General features: G+C 32.1%; 1 protein-coding gene across 3 annotated transcripts; it reads left to right on the top strand.

Annotated features, from left to right (window-relative positions):
• The first annotated feature begins 5377 nt into the window (after positions 1–5377).
• On the top strand, positions 5378–15959 carry LOC127704824 (uncharacterized). Of its 3 annotated transcripts, none has more exons than XM_052209052.1 (4): positions 5378–5559; positions 14173–14348; positions 14871–14984; positions 15674–15959. In XM_052209052.1, the coding sequence occupies exons 1-4, from the start codon at positions 5484–5486 to the stop codon at positions 15728–15730; spliced, it is 423 nt and encodes a 140-aa protein (XP_052065012.1). In that variant the 5' UTR covers positions 5378–5483; the 3' UTR covers positions 15731–15959. The 3 variants fall into 3 exon arrangements, 2 of the variants coding, with proteins under 2 accessions (XP_052065012.1, XP_052065011.1); XR_007983533.1 differs by lacking the exon at positions 5378–5559 and adding an exon at positions 7987–8009; XM_052209051.1 differs by lacking the exon at positions 5378–5559 and adding an exon at positions 8016–8198.
• Positions 15960–19979: the final 4020 nt, after the last annotated feature.

The raw sequence follows: 19979 nt of genomic DNA, 5'->3' as shown, positions 1-19979 counted from the left end.
GTATTTTAAATCAGGCCGAAGGTCTTCATTTTTTATCGTTTACCGTGATTTTTATAGCTAGTATTCGTTATGGTTTTGCTCATTGTTGAAGGTCATACTTTGACTTGCAATTGTTCACATCTTGTTCCATTCTAGTAAGTTTTTATCAGTCATGTATGAAAAGCAAGTCTAGGTCGTTTATTTATCCAGTCGAAATGTATTGGATCGAGACAGTGTATATATTAAGGAAGAAATTAGAGGCACCAGTAGTAAGATCATCTAATCTCGTATATTTAACTGAAATAAACCAGTCAAACGTTTATTGTCGTTATAATATACATGTCGCTTAACCTTAAGCACCTTTTAAAACTGTTTAATTAGCATATTATGTAGAGAATCATCAATTTAAGGGCATTTAATATCTTAAATAAAACTATTCTAATTAGATATACATGTATTTTCATCTGATATTGGACGGCAGATGTTGCCCTTTTATGTAATATAAGTTACGATTATTTGAAAACGCTTATTTAACAGTCAAATGGATGCACAAAAGTAAAAAATTGGAGTCACAAATCCGATTGAATACAATTATCTTCCCAATTTTATTAATTCTGTAACGTTTGTTTCAAATATAACCAACTGTTTACCCAAAATCACCAGCACCGTATCAGGACCCACGAGCACAATGACAGGACCCACCAGCACAGAATCAGGACATGTCTAAACTGAGAAAATGCACAATTTTAATAAATTGCACAGGTTTTTCACAAAATAATTTTTTCGTGTGGATTTGGGTATAGAAAGCGGACTCCAGGAGCATTTTTGTTTTATTTTTTCAGTTCTAGATTTTCTAAAAATGAGCACTTTTGTGTTACGCTTACTGAAACAGTTTAGAGGGTCACATTTGTAATTGTTTGCCTATGAACCCATAAGAAACAAAATTAAAAAAATCTCAACTGTTTCCTTCCATTTTTTATACGAAAAAACGTCAAAATTCTTCATTTTCGCCTTTGTTTACATATTTTTAATGATCACCAGCACCAGTCAGGACCGAATCACCAGCAAAGAACGTTCTCTCGAAGGACAACCTTACCCACCGTGAGTCATAGTGAAAACTATAAGTCACTCCCATTCATTTGCAATTTTTCAGTATATGAAAACTAAATAAAGTTTTCTATAATTTTATAATAAACGAAAACATATGGTAAACAATTCAACATTGAAATCAGGAAAAGGTTTAATGAAGAGCATCTCTCTAAACAGAGAAACCACGCCCACCGGTCATTAACATGATAAAATCTGTTTTCCGGTCCGTTTTTTTTTTTTGTTAACGACCGATAGAAATTAATACTGAAAACTAAAGAATGTCATGTGGCCCCTTGTTGTCCAATAAGAGAAGCTAATTCTTAACCGATATGAAATAAACATGCATAGCGTCCGGCTAACGATCTATAACGCACGGATAACTTAAGTTCTAGAACAAAGTTAGGATTTTAGGTCAATTTTAAGTCGCTATAAATTGAGAAAAGCTTCTTTTATTGTAATGGAAGTGTCTCTTTGACATATTCCCCGTTTCCATTCTTTATTCTATTAAATTTTTTTGGAATCTTCAGAGATGAGATTTATCAAGAAATATCAATACAAATTGAATACGCGTATAATAGTATCTGCATTGGGTCTTTTTTTATTATACCGATCAACTATACGTTTTCATTAACGCTGGTTTTAGTGTGAAAAATGAGAAGTCAGTTTCTGAAAAAGAGCAATGCCCCAGGTCCCCCGCTTGCAAATCAAATTAAAAAAAATAACAAAATTCATCTGACAAAAAGTCAGAAACTCAGGCTGTTAGTAGCTAAAACTAATGCAGAATGGTTAACTTTTTTTCTATTTATTATGGACTTATCTGTTGTTCATTATTGGCATTGGAGATCAATAACTCATGAACGTAGACATCTGACAATGTCGCCCATATTGACCCTGTAGAACTTGAATTACCGATCATAATACTGTATGTCTCTACCAGAAATGATTATTCAAATAATTTTGAAAAATGAAACTTTATGAAGGCTCTGTCAATTTATTGACGGTCCGGGAGAGCCGATGATATTTGATTTAAGCTCTCGCAGTGGCGTAGCGAGCACTTGCAGGGGTCTGGGGCTGCCTAAGACCCCCAGCGGGTCAAGGACAGAACCCTTGAAGGGGGACCAGGGGGCAAAGCCTCTCCTTCTCCCCGGAAGTTATGAGATTAAGGAAATACACAAATTGATTTTTATGTTAGAAATTTATCTGTTTCATTACAGAAACTCAGCTAAGTTGTACTACCTCAATTTTTATGTCTGTTTGTTTTGATCACACATTGTTGTCAATATAAGGGAATTATATGCGACTGTCATTTAAGTGAGCGGTTTAGCTAGCTATAAAACCAGGTTTATCCACCATTTTCTTCATAAGGAAATACCTGTACCAAGCCAGGAATATGAAAGTTGTTTTAAATTTCCATTCGTTTGATGTGTTTGATGTTTTGATTTTGCCATTTGATAAATGACTTTCCGTTTTGAATTTTCCTTGGAGTTAGGTATTTTTGTTGGTTTTACTTTTTACATTGTACAACCCGTGTAAGAGAATGCCTGAAATGATATTTTCTTTGTATAGATAGTAGTCTAGATCGTGTCTGCGGTGACGATGTGATAATAGCTGATTTTTTTAAATTATCCTGTTAGTAACTACCGATTAATGATTATCGATCACTTCTATCTTGTCTGAACGACCAAGTGGTACTACATGAATGTACTGTGAACACCTCGATTGATTGGATGTTGAATGTATCCATAGCTGAGTTAAACCAAGCACTTGACAATTAGTATTTGCCGCTTCACCAAGAACGTGGCATTTAAGAGTCAGAATAAAGACTGGTCGGTTCGAAGTCATAATTATTCGAGAAGGGTAGTAGTGTTTTCCTATGATCTTGTGAACTGGCATGTTCAAAATACATCTCAGTGTGCCGATCTATTACTACAAACCAAAGTGCATATTTTAATTCTATATCGCATCAACATCTTCTCATCCTGAATGCATGTTATTATTTGACTGTACTTCAACAACAATCCATTCTCACATATTATTAAAAAGTTAGATAATGCGGTAAACATGATTTATATAAATCTATTTGTTTGAATAGCTATGTCTATGATATTGTTTGAGATTCAAAATATGCTTAAGTATCGTATTCCAATCAATTTGAGAAAGTGCAACCCCTTAAATATTGTCACTGTTAAATGTTTTCAAGCAGAATTACGTTTGCTTATAACTCTAGCTGTTAGTTTATGTCAATTGCAAGGATCGAGGACCAATGACAAGACCGGACAATGGTGTTAACTACAGGTCACTTTGCATCCGGTTCCGTTGTAGAGGATCGCCACATATCTGTTTGCTAATTTCGATACAGCCCCGTTTACCAATATTTGTGTTTGCGCCCACTCTTTGTTTTTGTTTTGTTGTATGATCGTGTCACGAATAAATATAAAAAAAAAGGTAAATGAAAAAGGGTTTACCAAAGACGAAAACATGTATGTAGGAAATATTGATTATCACTCTAACAAAAGTGTTGCCGAGGTCAACATTAAATGCATATTCTGGACAAGAACATGGTAGTGTGATATTAATATGAGCTCTGCTGTGTACTAGACAGACACGCTGAGCCGTATTTTAAACGTGCTAGTTCACAAAGTAACAGTCCACAGAAAGACATGTTACCCTACCAGAACACATTATTTTGACTCCTAGTCTACCAGTCTTCGCTCTTACTTATTAATGTCGCGTGCATTTCGGAGAAGCAGCAAATACCAAGTTTACAGTCTTTGGTTTGACCCATCCTTGTGAAAATCTAGATACCAACTTTTCTGTCACAACAAACTGAACATTTCAATCTGATTTTGTAATAGATCTTCATAAGCCTTTTATTTCTCATGAAACGTATTAAGTAGTCCACTCAGTTTGTTAGTGCTTCGGTTTTGACATTATTTATAACATATCTGTCGTAAATTGTCAGTTTAAAATTTTTTTTTTATGAAACTTAGATTTCAACTCCCTCGGAAAATTTGGATAAGATAAATTTGGGTATTATATAAGTCTCTTTTTGGTCATATTGCTCTTCTCGTGTTTCTTTACTTATACATCCTTGGCTTCAAATATTTGTTTTTGTGCGTTCATGATGAAAATAAACTTAGAAAAAGGATTTGGGCGCATTAAATTTATAAAGTGTAATTTTCGTTTTTTTCTAGTTTCTGTTTTTCACGCCGGAGACGTATTTAACCAAAAATTGTACTTATCTTAGCAATCATCCTGTAGTTGCAATTTGAATGTGCTTTCCAAATTGTGTGCCTTCTTTTTTTCTCCTTTAAAATCAGTAGTTATCCTGTTGGTAGCTGTGTGTCTTTCTTTTACGTCTAAAATAGGTTTATGTGTACGTAACATTACTTGAATACAACCACTGTTTGTGTATGTGCTTAAAATTCGTCAAAAATGACAGGCTTATAATATGGTACACCATACGCGCGTCTTAAAATATTCATGATATTTTATGTCAACCCAACTGTGTCAACTTGGGAGCCTATAATGTACTATTTTGAAAAGATTTGTTTTACATAGCATTACGTCTTTTGAATAAAATCTTTCAAGAACCAAATACTGGCCTTTTGAATATTTTATGATAAAGTTAAAATTATGAACAAAAAGTCATATTTGACTTGAACTATACTGGTATGTTCGTCAGTTGCACATATTTCATTGGAACTGTTTGTATACTTAATATGCACGTTGCAGAATCCCTAGGGATTTTTAAACACGATGGTGGCCAGTTAATACTCCTTTGAGATTTTTGGATCTTGTGTTGTGACAGTTTTGTCACCTAAGTTTTCTTCCAGTCTATCATTGTTTCAAAAAAGGAGTTCATATATTGATCGTTGGACGATTGTCATATACATGTATACAGTTTTATTGATTTTTCGGGGTTGTCTTTCCTAGATGTTTGTTGATATGCTGTCTAAATATTGTTCGATCTTATTTATCATTTTTTTTTCTTTCTTTTTAAGTTGTGTGATTTTTCTGTTAACAAAAATTGAAAATTTTAGCTTTTCTATACACATTCTATGGTATTGAAAGTTCAAATTGCAGTAAATGGAAAATCATAACTGAATCTGACCGTAAAGATTGGAAAATTGTCTAAAAATGTTAAGATCAAAAAGGTTTAATACTGATTAAATGCATGTACATGTACATGTATAAGTATGTCATAAATACACTTCTATTGAATTTAAATAGAATGTCAACTCTTAACAAAGGGACAATGTATGATTAACAGTCGTCTGTTGATATATAACAGGTCAAAATGTAGGTTACTCATTTAAGGTTTGTTTAAATAGTTAAGTTTTCTTCGATTTTTAAATGAACAGTGTGCAGATTTCTCTCGTGAAATATAGGGATTTTAGAAATTTGAAATCAAAATGGCACAATTTATTGGAAAATGGGAAGGGGACGGAAGCTCATACACAAATTATGACAAATTTTCAAAGGCATCCGGTAAGTATAATTGTTCTGTATAATATATGTCAGTCATATCATATACAAATTCAAACGGAGGTTTGAAGTGGCAAGACTCTCTGTGATAAATGTCCAAAACTATCAATAAGGGTTTGGTCTCACAATTTTTTTTTTATAATTCTTTATTTTGTATTTCTTCATCTCATACAATAATTATATGCATTTTTTCTATCAAAGAAGAATACAATACATGTTTATTTGTTTTGACCTGCCAGTGTCAGCGCTTATATTATCCCCCTCCCCATACAAAAAAAAAATTTAAAAAAAACAAAAAAATCATTAACTTATATTCATGTATGATTCATATATGATTAAAATGATATTAAAAGATTATTATTATTATTGATGCAACATAGTTATTCTATTCGTACATGTACTCATAAAGAAAATTATATATATAATGACATACATTTGTATTTTGTTGTTATTTTCTCTTCCCGACAATATCTGGAAATCATATAAAAACCAGTATTTTAACTCTTATTATCATAACATAGTAACACACATTTAATTCTTACATACATATATATAATATCTATAGGATACACACTAACCACTGTCCAATTGTGATGTGCATCCAGTTGTGTTACACATTTATTTTCAGTTAAGTATGAGTTATCTTTCTTGTATCATAAAATTAATTGTTGAAATGGTTCCCATTTTTTTCCTATTTTTTCACCTATTGCAGGAGAACTGTGAAAGGTGGAAGAAAGTTTTTCAATAATATAATAATTTTTCAATTTCTTTAGTGCAATCTTAACACAAGGTAACAGTGAGCTCACTCTACAAGAATAAATGTAGTACTTCATGAGAACAGTGAAAAAATTTCCAGAGATATCTATAATATCTGATCCCAAGAGGATGTTTTGTTTTGATATTAGAAGCTCATAATTGCTATCTGAATGTAATGTATCAACTAGTTGAAGCCAAAAAATTTTGACAATGTAACATTCCCAAAACATATGTTCTATTGTCTCTTGTTTCATTGCAAAAACTGCATAGGTGTGTTTCTTTAAGTTGACACTTATATAGCAGATCATTTGTGCATAAAATTCTGTGCAGAATTTTGTATTGAAAAATGATCAGTTTATTACTCAAAGAACACTTGAAAGGATGCATATAGAAAAGATCCCAGTAACCTATTTCTATATGCAAAATTTCTTTCCATTTATTTTGTGATTTTATGGGGTTTTCATGATAAGTATACACAATTAATTTAGAAAAATATGGGTATGATTTCTGATTTGTTTTCAAATAGTCTAAATCATCGCAAGTAATGTTGATTTTCTTTTCACAGTTTTTGATGTGGTCCTTCCAGCTACTTGGGATCATATGATATATACCATAGAATTGAAGAAAATTTGTATTAATATCGTATGTTTCTTTAAATTGATTAAAAGAGAGAAATTCATTGTTCTCATTCAGTAAATCATTGACAAAAAATATTCCTGCCTCACACCATTTTTCATAGAAAATAGTTTTATTATCAATTTTTAAAAGTGCATTAAGCCAAATAGGTTGGCCTATAAAGTCATTTTGGTCATGGGCAGCATTCCTCAGTTTGGCCCAATTAAGAAGGATGTCCTTCCAAAATCTATTAAAATATATTGAAATTTGTTTAATACTATCCTTATTCATCATCCATATTTTATCTGCACCATATTTTCTATATTTATCATTGAAAAGAATTTACCAAGGAGAAAGATTGAAAGGGTCCAATAATTTATAGATCCACGTCATTTTCAGTGCATAACAGAAGGATTCAATATGAGGCATATTTAGCCCACCAGTATCATATGATCCAATTAGAACATTTCTTTTGATTTTATCTGGTTTACCATTCCATAGAAACTTAAAAAAAATATTTTCAATTTTCTTAAAATTTTCAAAAGAGGGATTTGGCAATATTGTTAATGACTGCATGAGAATTGGCAATGCTAAAGACTTTATGACTGTAATTTTTCCTAGGTATGAAAGATCTTGGTAAATCCAAGTATTTAATAATGCATTTATCTTTTCAATTTTCTCTTGAAAATTAAAGGCAGTCTTGTCGACAGCAAAATGATCATAGTTTATACCTAAGAGTTTAAATTTCCCTGTCTGATTCCAGTTTAATCTTTCTCCTTGGTGAAATATTTCTTTTGAATGTGCTTTTGACCCAATCCAAATGGCTTCTGTTTTTTCTAAGTTTGCTCGTAAAGTTCAAATTGCAGTAAATGGAAAATCATAACTGAATCTGACCGTAAAGATTGGAAAATTGTCTAAATATGTTAAGATTAAAAAGGTTTAATACTGATTAAATGCATGTACATGTACATATATAAGTATGTCATAAATACACTTCTATTGAATTTAAATAGAATGTCAACTCTTAACAAAGGGACAATGTATGATTTACAGTCGTCTGTTGATATATAACAGGTCAAAATGTAGGTTACTCATTTAAGGTTTGTTTAAATAGTTAAGTTTTCTTCGATTTTTAAATGAACAGTGTGTAGATTTCTCTCGTGAAATATAGGGATTTTAGAAATTTGAAATCAAAATGGCACAATTTATTGGAAAATGGGAAGGGGACGGAAGCTCATACACAAATTATGACGAATTTTCAAAGGCATCCGGTAAGTATAATTGTTCTGTACAATATATGTCAGTTATATCATATACAAATTCAAACGGAGGTTTGAAGTGGCAAGACTCTCTGTGATAAATGTCCAAAACTATCAATAAGGGTTTGGTCTCACAATTATATAAGGAGTAGACTTCAATTTTCACATGAGGTACTGACCTTTCATCTTTCGAGGTTGCATATGTTTTTCTTCTCGGAACTGTTTTTGTTTAACTTTTATCAAAACGAACTTTTCCCGATAACAAGAATTTTTTTTAGGAAAATTGAATGTGTTTTTCCCGTTGTTTCCATTGGTTCCAACTATTTGTTTTTAACATCCCTTCTATGATTTTTTTTTCTCAAAAAATTAAGAATAAAAGAGTTAACTAGCCCCTTCCCCCTCCACAAAAGATGATTGTTCGGTGTCTGATTACCCGACACATTGTCTAGATGCAATTTAATTTAAGGTAAACTGAAGAAAACAGCATGAATTATGATTTGGACTGCATTCTGATATGTTACTTTCTCTAATTTTTTGGCAATTTAACCCTTTTTGACCAATTGTATAAAACAAATAATCAGCGTGTGGTTGATGATGATCTCAGAAGATGATTGGCTGAGTTTAAGGGTCATAACCTTTATCGGCTCACTGAATGAATCGAAATGCGCTAACAGATGTTAGAGAAATTGACAACTTTATAAAATGTGGAATGCACTCGAAGAGGATTTTCGTTTGTCAAAAAAATGAAAATTTATTTGATAATCATTTATTTAGAGAAACAGAAACTTACAAAGTTACTCTTAGATTATTAGATTTATTAAATCTTGATTTTAAATTCAATACTTTAACAATCTCGATTGGATAAATCCGATAATACCAATGTAAGAATCTATATAAAACAGGTTTAAATGGTACCAACACATATATTTAGTATGGAATTGCAACGGTTTTTCTCCGTACTCGGTTATAAAAAATAATAAAATGTACATTCATTTGTGAAATATGAGTACAATAAATATGATACGCACCTGATTGAAATATGAATCTAATTGCTTCGCTATTTTGTTTATTTGACACAGTTAAGGGCCGGTTTTCAAATGCGTCGTACTAAGTATCTGTTTCGTGGAAAATTACATAATTCCGAACATTTTCTTTTTAATTTTCCGTTGAAGAAAAAAAAAAAAAAAAACCAAATCCAAGAATTTAAATATCGAAAAGTTTTCAATTCGTGATTGAACAATTCTCAGAAATTGATATTAGAGGTTTCCCGATTTGCTACCGTACCAACCGTAGTACGAAATTGGAGCCGTCGTTGAACTTTTGAAAATAATTGATATATATACACTTAATATCGACGTACGTTTTATGAATAATAATCAAAAGTATTTGGAGGATTTGTAGCTGCAACTTGGTATTAATTTAACGTGGATGTTTTTCTTATGTATAGCAAACAAAAGTGGGTGTACTCTATTATGCTTTAAAGCAACCGTTGCAAGTAACCGTTGCACAAACGATTTATAGCTTAAATGTATTTCCCCTGAAATTGCTGCAAAAAAAAACAACCTAAAACATCAGGCACATTTATATTTTATCTGATGTTCATCAGTTATATTATTATAACAGTATCGAATGAATAGGTTTGAATTTTATTGGTAGGTTTTTAGAAAACATGAAAAACATAAGAGCCATTTTAACTTACAAAATTAAATTAACCCCCCGTAATAATGTATTAATATGAAATAAGTATAAAACGATTCTCAATCGCGCGACATTTGTGACAAACTGAAAAAAAAATGTGCAAGTATAAATCTTAAAACGGACTGTACAAACTTAATTATATTATATTGCACTCTCGTGCTTTTTCCTTTTTAGTAATATTCTTTGCATTCTTTAAATAAATTAAATATTGTCACTTACTTATGTAATCTCGAAATATAAATTTTATTGGTACAAGGCTTAGAAACATCTAGAAAGCGAGGCTTTGCCTCCCACACCTCCCACACTCGAGGAAAACATGATACCACGAGACCATCAAGAATTGTTCTTGTTTTTTAATTCAATGATTCTAGACATTGGGGTCTTTTTCATCGGCAGCAGAATTGTAAATTTATTTTTCAGTATGTTTCAGTTTATTTTTTAGAATGCATTTCTAGAAAAAAATCTTCCGTTGTTGATAAAAAAAAAATGAGAAGAGAGCCCCTTTCTCACTCAAATGTTCTGCTGTTATGATCGAAATAGATTTCTTAAATAATTTTAAATAAATAATGAGAAATCAACAAATTTTGACATGTTGACGTATATAACCAGATCAGTATCACATGTTTACGAAAATTGTTCATAGATAGTATTTTAATTATTCCAAATTCTGTTTATACATTGGAAAATATTTTCTTTTTTTCTAAATATAAACAAAACAATACCTAAAAATAACAGAAACGCAAATCTATATTTAGAATCTAAAGGCCGTGTCAACTCAGTTCGTGTAAGGTCTGTTTGATTCATGCACTTCTGCATTAACTAAATAATCTCATTTAGATTCACACACAAAGTGTTATAGAAACGATGAAATCGTTATCAAATAAAAGGTTACGGTAGTTTTCGCTGATATGCGATTCGATTTCTTTAATTTTAACATGATGAATAAAATAATCCCCTGCTTTAAATCTCCAAAACAACACTAACGGTTGAGTTACGTACCAACCGTACCCGATACGTAGCAAATCGGGAAACCCTCTAATAACATAGATTTGAGGCTTCTGAAACGCATTTCTTGATTTACCTTCATCAGGATATGGTTCAAAGCCGAGGTGTTGATATCTGTGATGAATAATCACTTTAGGGATAAAAAAAAACAAAAACATAGATAGTAGTCTAAATCGTATTTGCGGTGACCTTGTGACAATAACTGATTCTTTAAGATATCCTGTGAGTAACTACCGATTATGGTATTACACATGCATATTATTTATTAGTTCTATCTAGTATGAACGACTTGGGTAACTAGTTGTACATGTAGTGTCCGTCCGTCCGTCCGGTCTTGTCAGCGCTCTAAAAGGTACAATTCTTGCAAGATTTTTATAAAACTTATACTATAATAGGTTAATATCAGCAATATCTCGGTCAAGTTTTATAATGGTGACCGATCGACTTTTTATGGCCCCGCAACAAAATTGTCGGGGCCATATAGTTTAACCCTTGTCCGTCATTCCGTTATACCGTCATTCCACAACAAACAGTTATACAGACTTTTTTTCTAAACGCCTTCAGATATTGGGCTGATTTTTTGGTATGTGAGTTAACCATGATTAGTTACAGATCAAGTTTGAGTTTCGTTCCGCTCTGCCAATTTTTGCCGAAATTACGGGCTTTGGACTTAAATAAATTGTTGAAAATCACAGCTATACAGACTTTTTTTCTAAACGCCTTCAGATATTTGGCCGATTTTCGGTATGTGAGTTAACCATGATGAGTTACAGATCAAGTTTGAGTTTCGTTTCGCTCTGCTAATTTTTGCCGAAATTACGGGCTTTGGACTTAGATAAATTGTTGAAAATCACAGTTATACAGACTTTTTTTCTAAACGCCTTCAGATATTTGGCCGATTTTTGGTATGTGAGTTAACCATGATGAGTTACAGATCAAGTTTAAGTTTTGTTCCGCTCTACTAATTTTTGCCGAAATAAGGGACTTTGGACTTTGATAAATTGTTGAAAATCACAGTTATCCGGACTTATTTTCTAAACTCCTTCAGATATTGGGCTTATTTTTGGTATGTGAGTTAACCATGACGAGTTACAGATCAAGTTTAAGTTTCGTTCCGCTCTGCTGATTTTTGCTGAAATTACGGGTTTTGCACTTTGATAAATTGTTGAAAATCACAGTTATACGGACTTTTTTCTAAACGCCTTCAAATATTGCGCTGATTTTTTATATGTGATAAAATTGAGAATGGAAATGGGGAATGTGTCAAAGAGACAACAACCCGACCAAAGAGCAGAAAACAGCCGAAGGCCACCAATGGGTCTTCAACACAGTGAGATAATCCTGCACCCAGCAGTGGGATTTAGCTGGTCCCTAAACAATAATGTATACTGTCTAGTTCAGTGAAAATGGACGTCACACTAAACATGCTAAACTCTGAAACATATAAATGAACCAAAATTTAAAAAAAACATACAGGACTAACAAAGGCCAGAGGCTCCTGACTTAGGACAGGCGCAAAAATGCGGCGGGGTTAAACAGTTTGTGAGATCTCAACCCTATACCTCTAGCCAATGTAGAATTAACAAACACACAGTAATACGCACAGTAAAAATCAGTTTAAAAGAAGTCCGAGTCCGATGTCAGAATAAGTAACAAAAGAAACTAAGCAAATGACAATGAGTCTACCATGATGAGTTACAGTTCAAGTTAATGTTTCGTTCCGCTATGCTGATTTTCATGTTGTTTCAACACATCTTGTTAGATCTGCAGTACATCCACTTCCTGTTTGCTGATAGTTTGAAATTTAACTACTCATTGATCAAGGACATTTTTCATCAAACTAGTATTGATCTTGAGAGCTGGATCCTATCTATACATTGAGACGGGACCATTCGTGTCGTTCCGACACATCTAGGTTTAAAAGAGTTATGCCCCTTGGAAATATTAAATTTATGGAAAATGGCCTCATTAGCGCTCTCGCGGTTACAATTCTTGCCAGATTTGTATAAAAATTATACTAAAGGTTGATACCAGCATATCTCAGAAAAGTTATATAATGGTGGATGATCGACTTTTTAAAAAAAGTTACATCCCTTGGAAATATTAAATTTATGGAAAATGGCTTCGTTAGCGCTCTCACGGGTACAATTCTTGCCAGATTTTTTATAAAATTTATACTATAGGTTAATATCAGCAATATCTCGAGCGAGATCTATAATGGTGGCCGATCGACTTTTTCTTAAGGGATTATGCCCCTTGGAAATATTAAATTTATGGAAAATGGCCACGTTAGCGCTCGCACAGGTACAACTCTTGCCAGATTTTTATTAAACTTATACAACAGGTTAATATCAGCAATATATCGGACAAGTTTTATAATGTTAGACGATCGACTTTTTTAAAAGAGTAATATCCCTTGGAAATATTAAATTTATGGAAAATGGCCTCGTTTGCGCTCCCACGGGTACAATTTTTGCCAGTTCTTTATAAAACTTATACTATAGGTTAATATCAGCAATATCTCGGACTCTTTTTATAATGGTGGACGATCGACTTTTTTTAAGAGTTATGTCCTTTGAAAATATTAAATTTATGGAAAATGGCCACGTTAGCGCTCTCAAGGGTACAATTCTTGCCATATTTTTATAAAACTTAAACTATAGGTTAATAACAGCAATATCTCGAAAAAGTTCTATAATGGTGGCCGATCGACTATTTTTAAAAGAGTTATGCCCTTGGAAATATTAGATTTATGGAAAATGGCCTTCTTAGCGCTACAAAAATAAAGTGTTTTATTTAGTTATTGCCCTTGAACCTTGGATAGATAAAATATGTGCAAAGCGGGGGACATCGGAACTCTGTTCTTTTATTATTGTTAAAACATCTGAATATATAATTACGTGTTATCATTATTTTAAATGGTCAAAACACAAGCATTTAAGGGACATGTTTATTATCGAATTGAATGTTTTAAATACATTTTTCTTTAAACGACATTATGCAAAATTTATTTAATGCAATAGATGCTCAGTCTAAAGACTTATTTATATCTCTTTAAAATGACAAACAAACAAAACTCTTTTGAAGGCTTAGCGAGATTTTGATAAATTTAGCTATACTGCTAAAGTTTAGATTTATGCAAAACTTACCGTTCAATCTATATATAGATGTCCATGTTCACTTGCTAGGTTACTCACTCATCTTCCTCTGTATCATATTTAATTAAATCATGGTAATTCTTTGCATTCTAATATGAGTTTGATATTTTCTTAATCTATTTCAGAAATACCTAGTGAATATGTTGAGCAGTTCAGAAATGCTAAATTTGAGGTAGAATTCAAAAAAGAAGGCGACATGTGGAGTTGTGATATTAAAAGCACAGCTGGTCCAGATAAAACATACAAATTCAAGTCTGGAGAGGAAGTGACATCAACTGATATGTTTGGAAAGGGAGTAAAGGTAACGTCATGTCTCTGATTTTGTAACAAGTCATATGTTTTGCAATGAGAATAGCTTTTTTTTTTAAACTTACATATCATTTTCATTTTTGCTGTATTTGGAACCATATTGATTTCCCCTATAATTATTCATAAAACCATTTTTTTTAAAAACAAATGAATAATAAAATGTCGTGGTGAAAGACCAGTCCTTATATACATGTTGCCGTCATTTCATTTCCAGCCTACCATAGCATGGGTGGACGGCATTATATTTCAGGTCTGTTTGTCTTGTTTTTCAAACTTTTTGTTATAGATTGTTCATCATATAGACTTGAAACTGAGTACTCACGTTCATTATGATATGAATTCTTTACATGATATGCAAAATTAGAGTTTTGATCCAGTATAATGGTTCACTAAAATAATTAAATGTACAGTGTGAGCGGGGCATATTGTTCAATGGGCACATATGCTTGTTTAAAATAAGTTTCGTTAGATGTTAGAAGTAAAAAAAATCTTTTGTCTTTTTATTGATTTCAAGTATACTATCACAGTCGAGTCTGATACAAAAATGATAGAAGTGGAACAGGGTGAACTTACTGGTTGGAAGAAATTGAGAGTAACACGGGTAGTTAACGGCAAGAACATGCTAGAGGTAAGATATTTTGGGGATATGATGCGTCACAAATAACGCTTAAACAAAAATAAATTAGTAAAGGAAGGATTTGAATAATAATACAAAAAGAGACTTTTAAACAAAGGAGATTTTGTTGGTTATCCTACTTTTTTCTAACATTGTATCGGTACTGCTGTTTGGAGTTTATCAGTACCTAGGGATAACAACCACTGTATATATCATTGCTTCGACAGTGGAATGCATATTTTTAATATATACATGTATTTTACATGTAAATTACTAGTTCATGAAATTATTATATCATTTTGCTTAAACTAATGTGGCAATTTCTTAAGTAACTGTTTACCATAGATTGTATTGTCTGTACTGTTTCGGCCCTTTTTGTTTAAATACTCTTCATCGGTATGGATTTTTGGCATTTCCATTTGATAAATGTAAAAATAGAACGGAGAAATTTCAACTTGAAATAGAGAAATGTCAAGCTGGAACTAACATGACTAAGAAATGTCAATTTGGAAATGAGAAATGTCCATTTGAAGTGAGAAATGTTAAGTTTGAAATGAGAAATTTTAACAACAGAATGTCCTTACTGGTTTTTCGTAGATATATAAATTTTAGCTCGACATCGTTTTCATTTGACTGTATCTTTAAGTAAACAATTATCGTTTTCTACGTAATCACTAAATATTTTGATTATTGCTTTCCAGACAATTCAGCTGGAAGATGGTACATCAATGACAATGTCATTAATCAAAGTATCCTAAAGAATGATAGACCAGGAATTGTTATAAGACAGCTATTCAAGTGTTTCGTTTTGACATTAAGTTAATAAGTTGTTGTACTATAAATAGATTTTGCAACCATAAAAGGGGAAAATAAATAAAATTATGAAAGAAAGACTAAATAAATTTGATCTACGGTATTACTATGTATTATGAATTTGACTACTCTTTTTATTTAGAAAAAAATAAAGATGTGCCTTTTTCTCATATAGCTTCTAATGTTTCTTCGTATTTATACATCCCTGGATTTTAAATAATTAGGTCTGAACATTCCTGATGAATGTAATTCAAGAAAAGCGCTTCTTAGGCACGAAATTTATTAAGTGTCATTTTCATCTTTTAGAAATGAGACCGTAATACACTTACAATTAGTTGCTGTACTTCCAATAAGATTTCATACAGCAACGCCATATACAGTAGAATAATCCATCGTCATGCAATACCAGAATAAAATGACCTTCATGCAATACCAGAATAAAATGACCTTCATGCAATACCAGAATAATATGACCTTATTGCAATACCAGAATAAAATTACCTTCATGCAATACCAGAATAAAATTACCTCCATACAATTCCAGAATAAATTATGCAGAAAAGAATCATTTTAGTATTGTATCCCCCAAAAGTATCAGACACAGTGACTGAACAATAACTGTATGTTATAACCTTCATCAATAAGTCTATTCTGTCAAGGAAATTTGAAGGACAATTTGTAAGAAATCAATATTATAAACAATATAGCCGTTATTAAATCTATGTACAATGTATACACGTGGAACCATACATAGGTTATTTATATCCCTACTAGAAAAGTTTTTTAAGTAATGAAAATAGTATGCGCATTGAAATCAGTCTCGCTGCAAACACGCGGATATCAAACCAACTGAGAAATATTCATTCCGTCACAAGAAGTTTACCAAATAACACTTTGGAACTCTTTTTAATGTCATACGTTGCTCTGTCATAATGAAATTCGTTTCAATGGTAAATCAGTTTATTGATCTTGATAAAGGTTCTACATGTATAATGACTCATGAACCACCATGAAGAATTTTTACATTCATTTGATATATCTATCAATTTATATTGCAAAGATTTACGAAAGCGATAGTTTTATTCATCAGAAAAAAACTGCGATACTGAAACCGGTTTAATAAAACTAAAATTGTATACAGATGATTTTTTTTGTATATCAAAACCTATTTACTGCACCATTTAAAGGTGCATAAAGGATCATTTGTTTAACAAAAACTGTAAAGAAATAAATGTTTAGGTTGGCATAACTTTGTCAGACATTTATAAAACGTGATATACCACTCATGTTAAAATCTGATTACTCAATGTCATTAAAAAAGTGTCATAAATGTACTAAAATGGATTGGTAAATATGTTTTGTCTAATTTTTCACATTAACAAATTCATTAACCGTCGGTAAATGTAAATGATCTATTCCAAAATCGTCTACAAATTGCCAAAATATTTTTTTGTTTACCATACCGAAGATAGAGAACAAGAGCAAGCAGTTCCTGCTACATGAGTGCTACCAGTCGCGTGGCTCATGCCACGCGTAAAAAGGTGATACGTCGTATTTGCGGAAATCAATGTTATATTTACCATTGCCTTTTAGTCAGTAAAGCTGTTGTTAATTAAGAATTGAATGCTTCTTTTGTAACTTCATTGGGGTGTAAAAGCGTTGACCGAAGTACATTTTGTATGAAGCGCGAAAGTGCTTCATTCTAAAAATGTACGCACGGTCAACACTTTTACAACCCTATGAAGTTACTAAAAGAAGCATTCAATACTTATAATTACATTTTTTCGCTATGATCATGAAAATACGATTACTATCAAGTTTTTTCTTTTATTTACCTGTGCACTTTATTGTACAAGCACATGTCATCATGAATGTTGCAATTCATTTTGAAATGAAGTTGATTAAGGAATAACGCGAGATTGCAGTTAGCCAATCAGAATAACGTATTATAATGAAACATATCTAATGTTATTGTTAGTCAATAGTATGTTCCCGTGAGTTGGCGAACTACGTATATATCTAAGTGTAATATTCAAATCCTTTTATAAAAGAAAAACTTAAGTAGATACAAAGTAAAAATTTAACCACTGTCGTCTGTTTGGAATAAGATTGTTGTGTGAAGCATTTTCGGATATTAAAAAAAGGTTCTTCGATTTAATGCTATAATGGACATAAAGTAAAAAAATAACTATTGCCGTCTGTTTGGAATAAAATTGTCGCGAGAAGCATTTTCGGATACTAAAAAAAAGTTCTTCGATTTTATGCTATAACGGATATATTGAAATTATTTCATACTGGTTTGTTGAAACACAACAGTCAGTATAACAATTAAGAAAATTATGTTTAGCATTTGACCATTTGAAATTGTAGCCTCGATTGGATCCGATTGGAGACATAGTACCTTCAATTCGTGCACTACCAGTATGTCTTCGACCTTGGCTTACTGGGATACAGCCTTTTTTGCTTAGACAACGTAAAACAAACAGTATTCAATCAATCAATCTATCAAACGACCTTGCATGGCTACTGTTTTCGAAGGTCATTACTAAACACTCCAACATTTCATAAATAGTCGACGTTACCAGGGGACCTAACATTAACAATACGTTTTGCCTAGACAGTCAATAAGTACAATTCTGTCTGCAAAATAAAACAATGTTCAATAAATTTTCACTTGCATAACAATTTGATAATGTGCCATTTTCATCGATTGTAATTTAATACTTCATAAAAGTGTGTGTGGTCGATTTAATATTAATGAAAACACTTAAATGTTTCTGTAAATAAAACAAAATCACAACTGAATAGAAAAACCTTGAAGTTACATTTAAGTTTGTTTCTTCGCTAAGATACTTTCCGTTAATTTAAATGCGACCAGTATAACTATTGCCACATTAAGCGACATATAATAGTCAGCTCGTAGGTTATTCCAGGTCACTTTCCATGCAAAAGACAGTCGAAACTCAGCAGTAGGAAATTGATCTACGTATTTATGAGCAATGTCTATGTAATACCTAGAACAATTCTGACTCAGACTTCAAAACAAGTTTATTTCAAATGCTTGAAAAATATGTATAACAAATCGTAAAAAACAACGTCAGATTGCTATTAGCAATGAATAATAAAGGTACTTGAAAATAATCATCACAATTCGTATTAGACAGATAAGCTAGCAAACTAAGTTATCTGGCTAGAAAATAATAGTTAAATAAATAAGTATAACCTATACCTGTGTTTGCCTGAGTTTGGCTGTAAAAGAATGCACGCAAATGTAATTAAAAGCTGCGCACATAGGTAATGATTTTTGCGCGGAAATGTAATGCAACGGCTTTAAATGTCTTTAATTACATGTACGTTTCATTATAATACGTTATTTTTATTGGCTAACAGCAATCGCGCGTCATCCTGAAATTAACCTTCATTTCAAAATGAAATGTTACATTCATGATGACACGAGCTACCATAATAAAGTACACAAGTAAATAAAAGAAAAACTTGACAGAATTCGTGTTTTTATGATCCTAGCAAAAACAAATGTAATTATAAGTATTAAAATTGAGAATGGAAATGGGGAATGTGTCAAAGAGACAACAACCCGACCATAGAGCAGACAACAGCCGAAGGCCACCAATGGGTCTTCAATGCAGCGAGAAACTCCCGCACCCGGATGCGTCCTTCAGCTGGCCCCTAAACAAATATGTATACTAGTTCAGTGATAATGGACGTCATACTAAACTCCTAATTATACACAAGAAACTAAAATTAAAAATGATACAAGACTAACAAAGGCCAGAGGCTCCTGACTTGGGACAGGCGCAAAAATGCGGCGGGGTTAAACATGTTTTTTGAGATCTCAACCCTCCCCCGATACCTCTAGCCAATGTAGAAAAAACAAACGTACAACAGTACGCACAGTAAAACTCAGTTTAAGAGAAGTCCGAGTCCGATGTCAGAATAGGAAACAAAATTTGAATGCTTCTTTTAGTAATTTTATAGGGTTGTAAAAGCGTTGACCGTGCGCACATTTTTAGAATGAAGCGCTTCCGCACTTCATACGAAATGTACTTCGTTCAACGCTTTTACACACCGATAAATTACAAAAAGAAGAATTCAATTCTTAAATGTTTTAAAAAAGGGGGAGGTAATTTTTACCTGTGTGTACTTAAATTAAATCTTTATGAGTGGTCTTGTTAA

This window comes from Mytilus californianus, unplaced genomic scaffold (assembly GCF_021869535.1).
Source record: "Mytilus californianus isolate M0D057914Y unplaced genomic scaffold, xbMytCali1.0.p SCAF_6, whole genome shotgun sequence".
Taxonomy (NCBI): Eukaryota; Metazoa; Mollusca; class Bivalvia; order Mytilida; family Mytilidae; genus Mytilus; species Mytilus californianus.
Note: the sequence above shows the minus strand (reverse complement) of the source record. Positions and strands in the feature narration are given on the sequence as shown.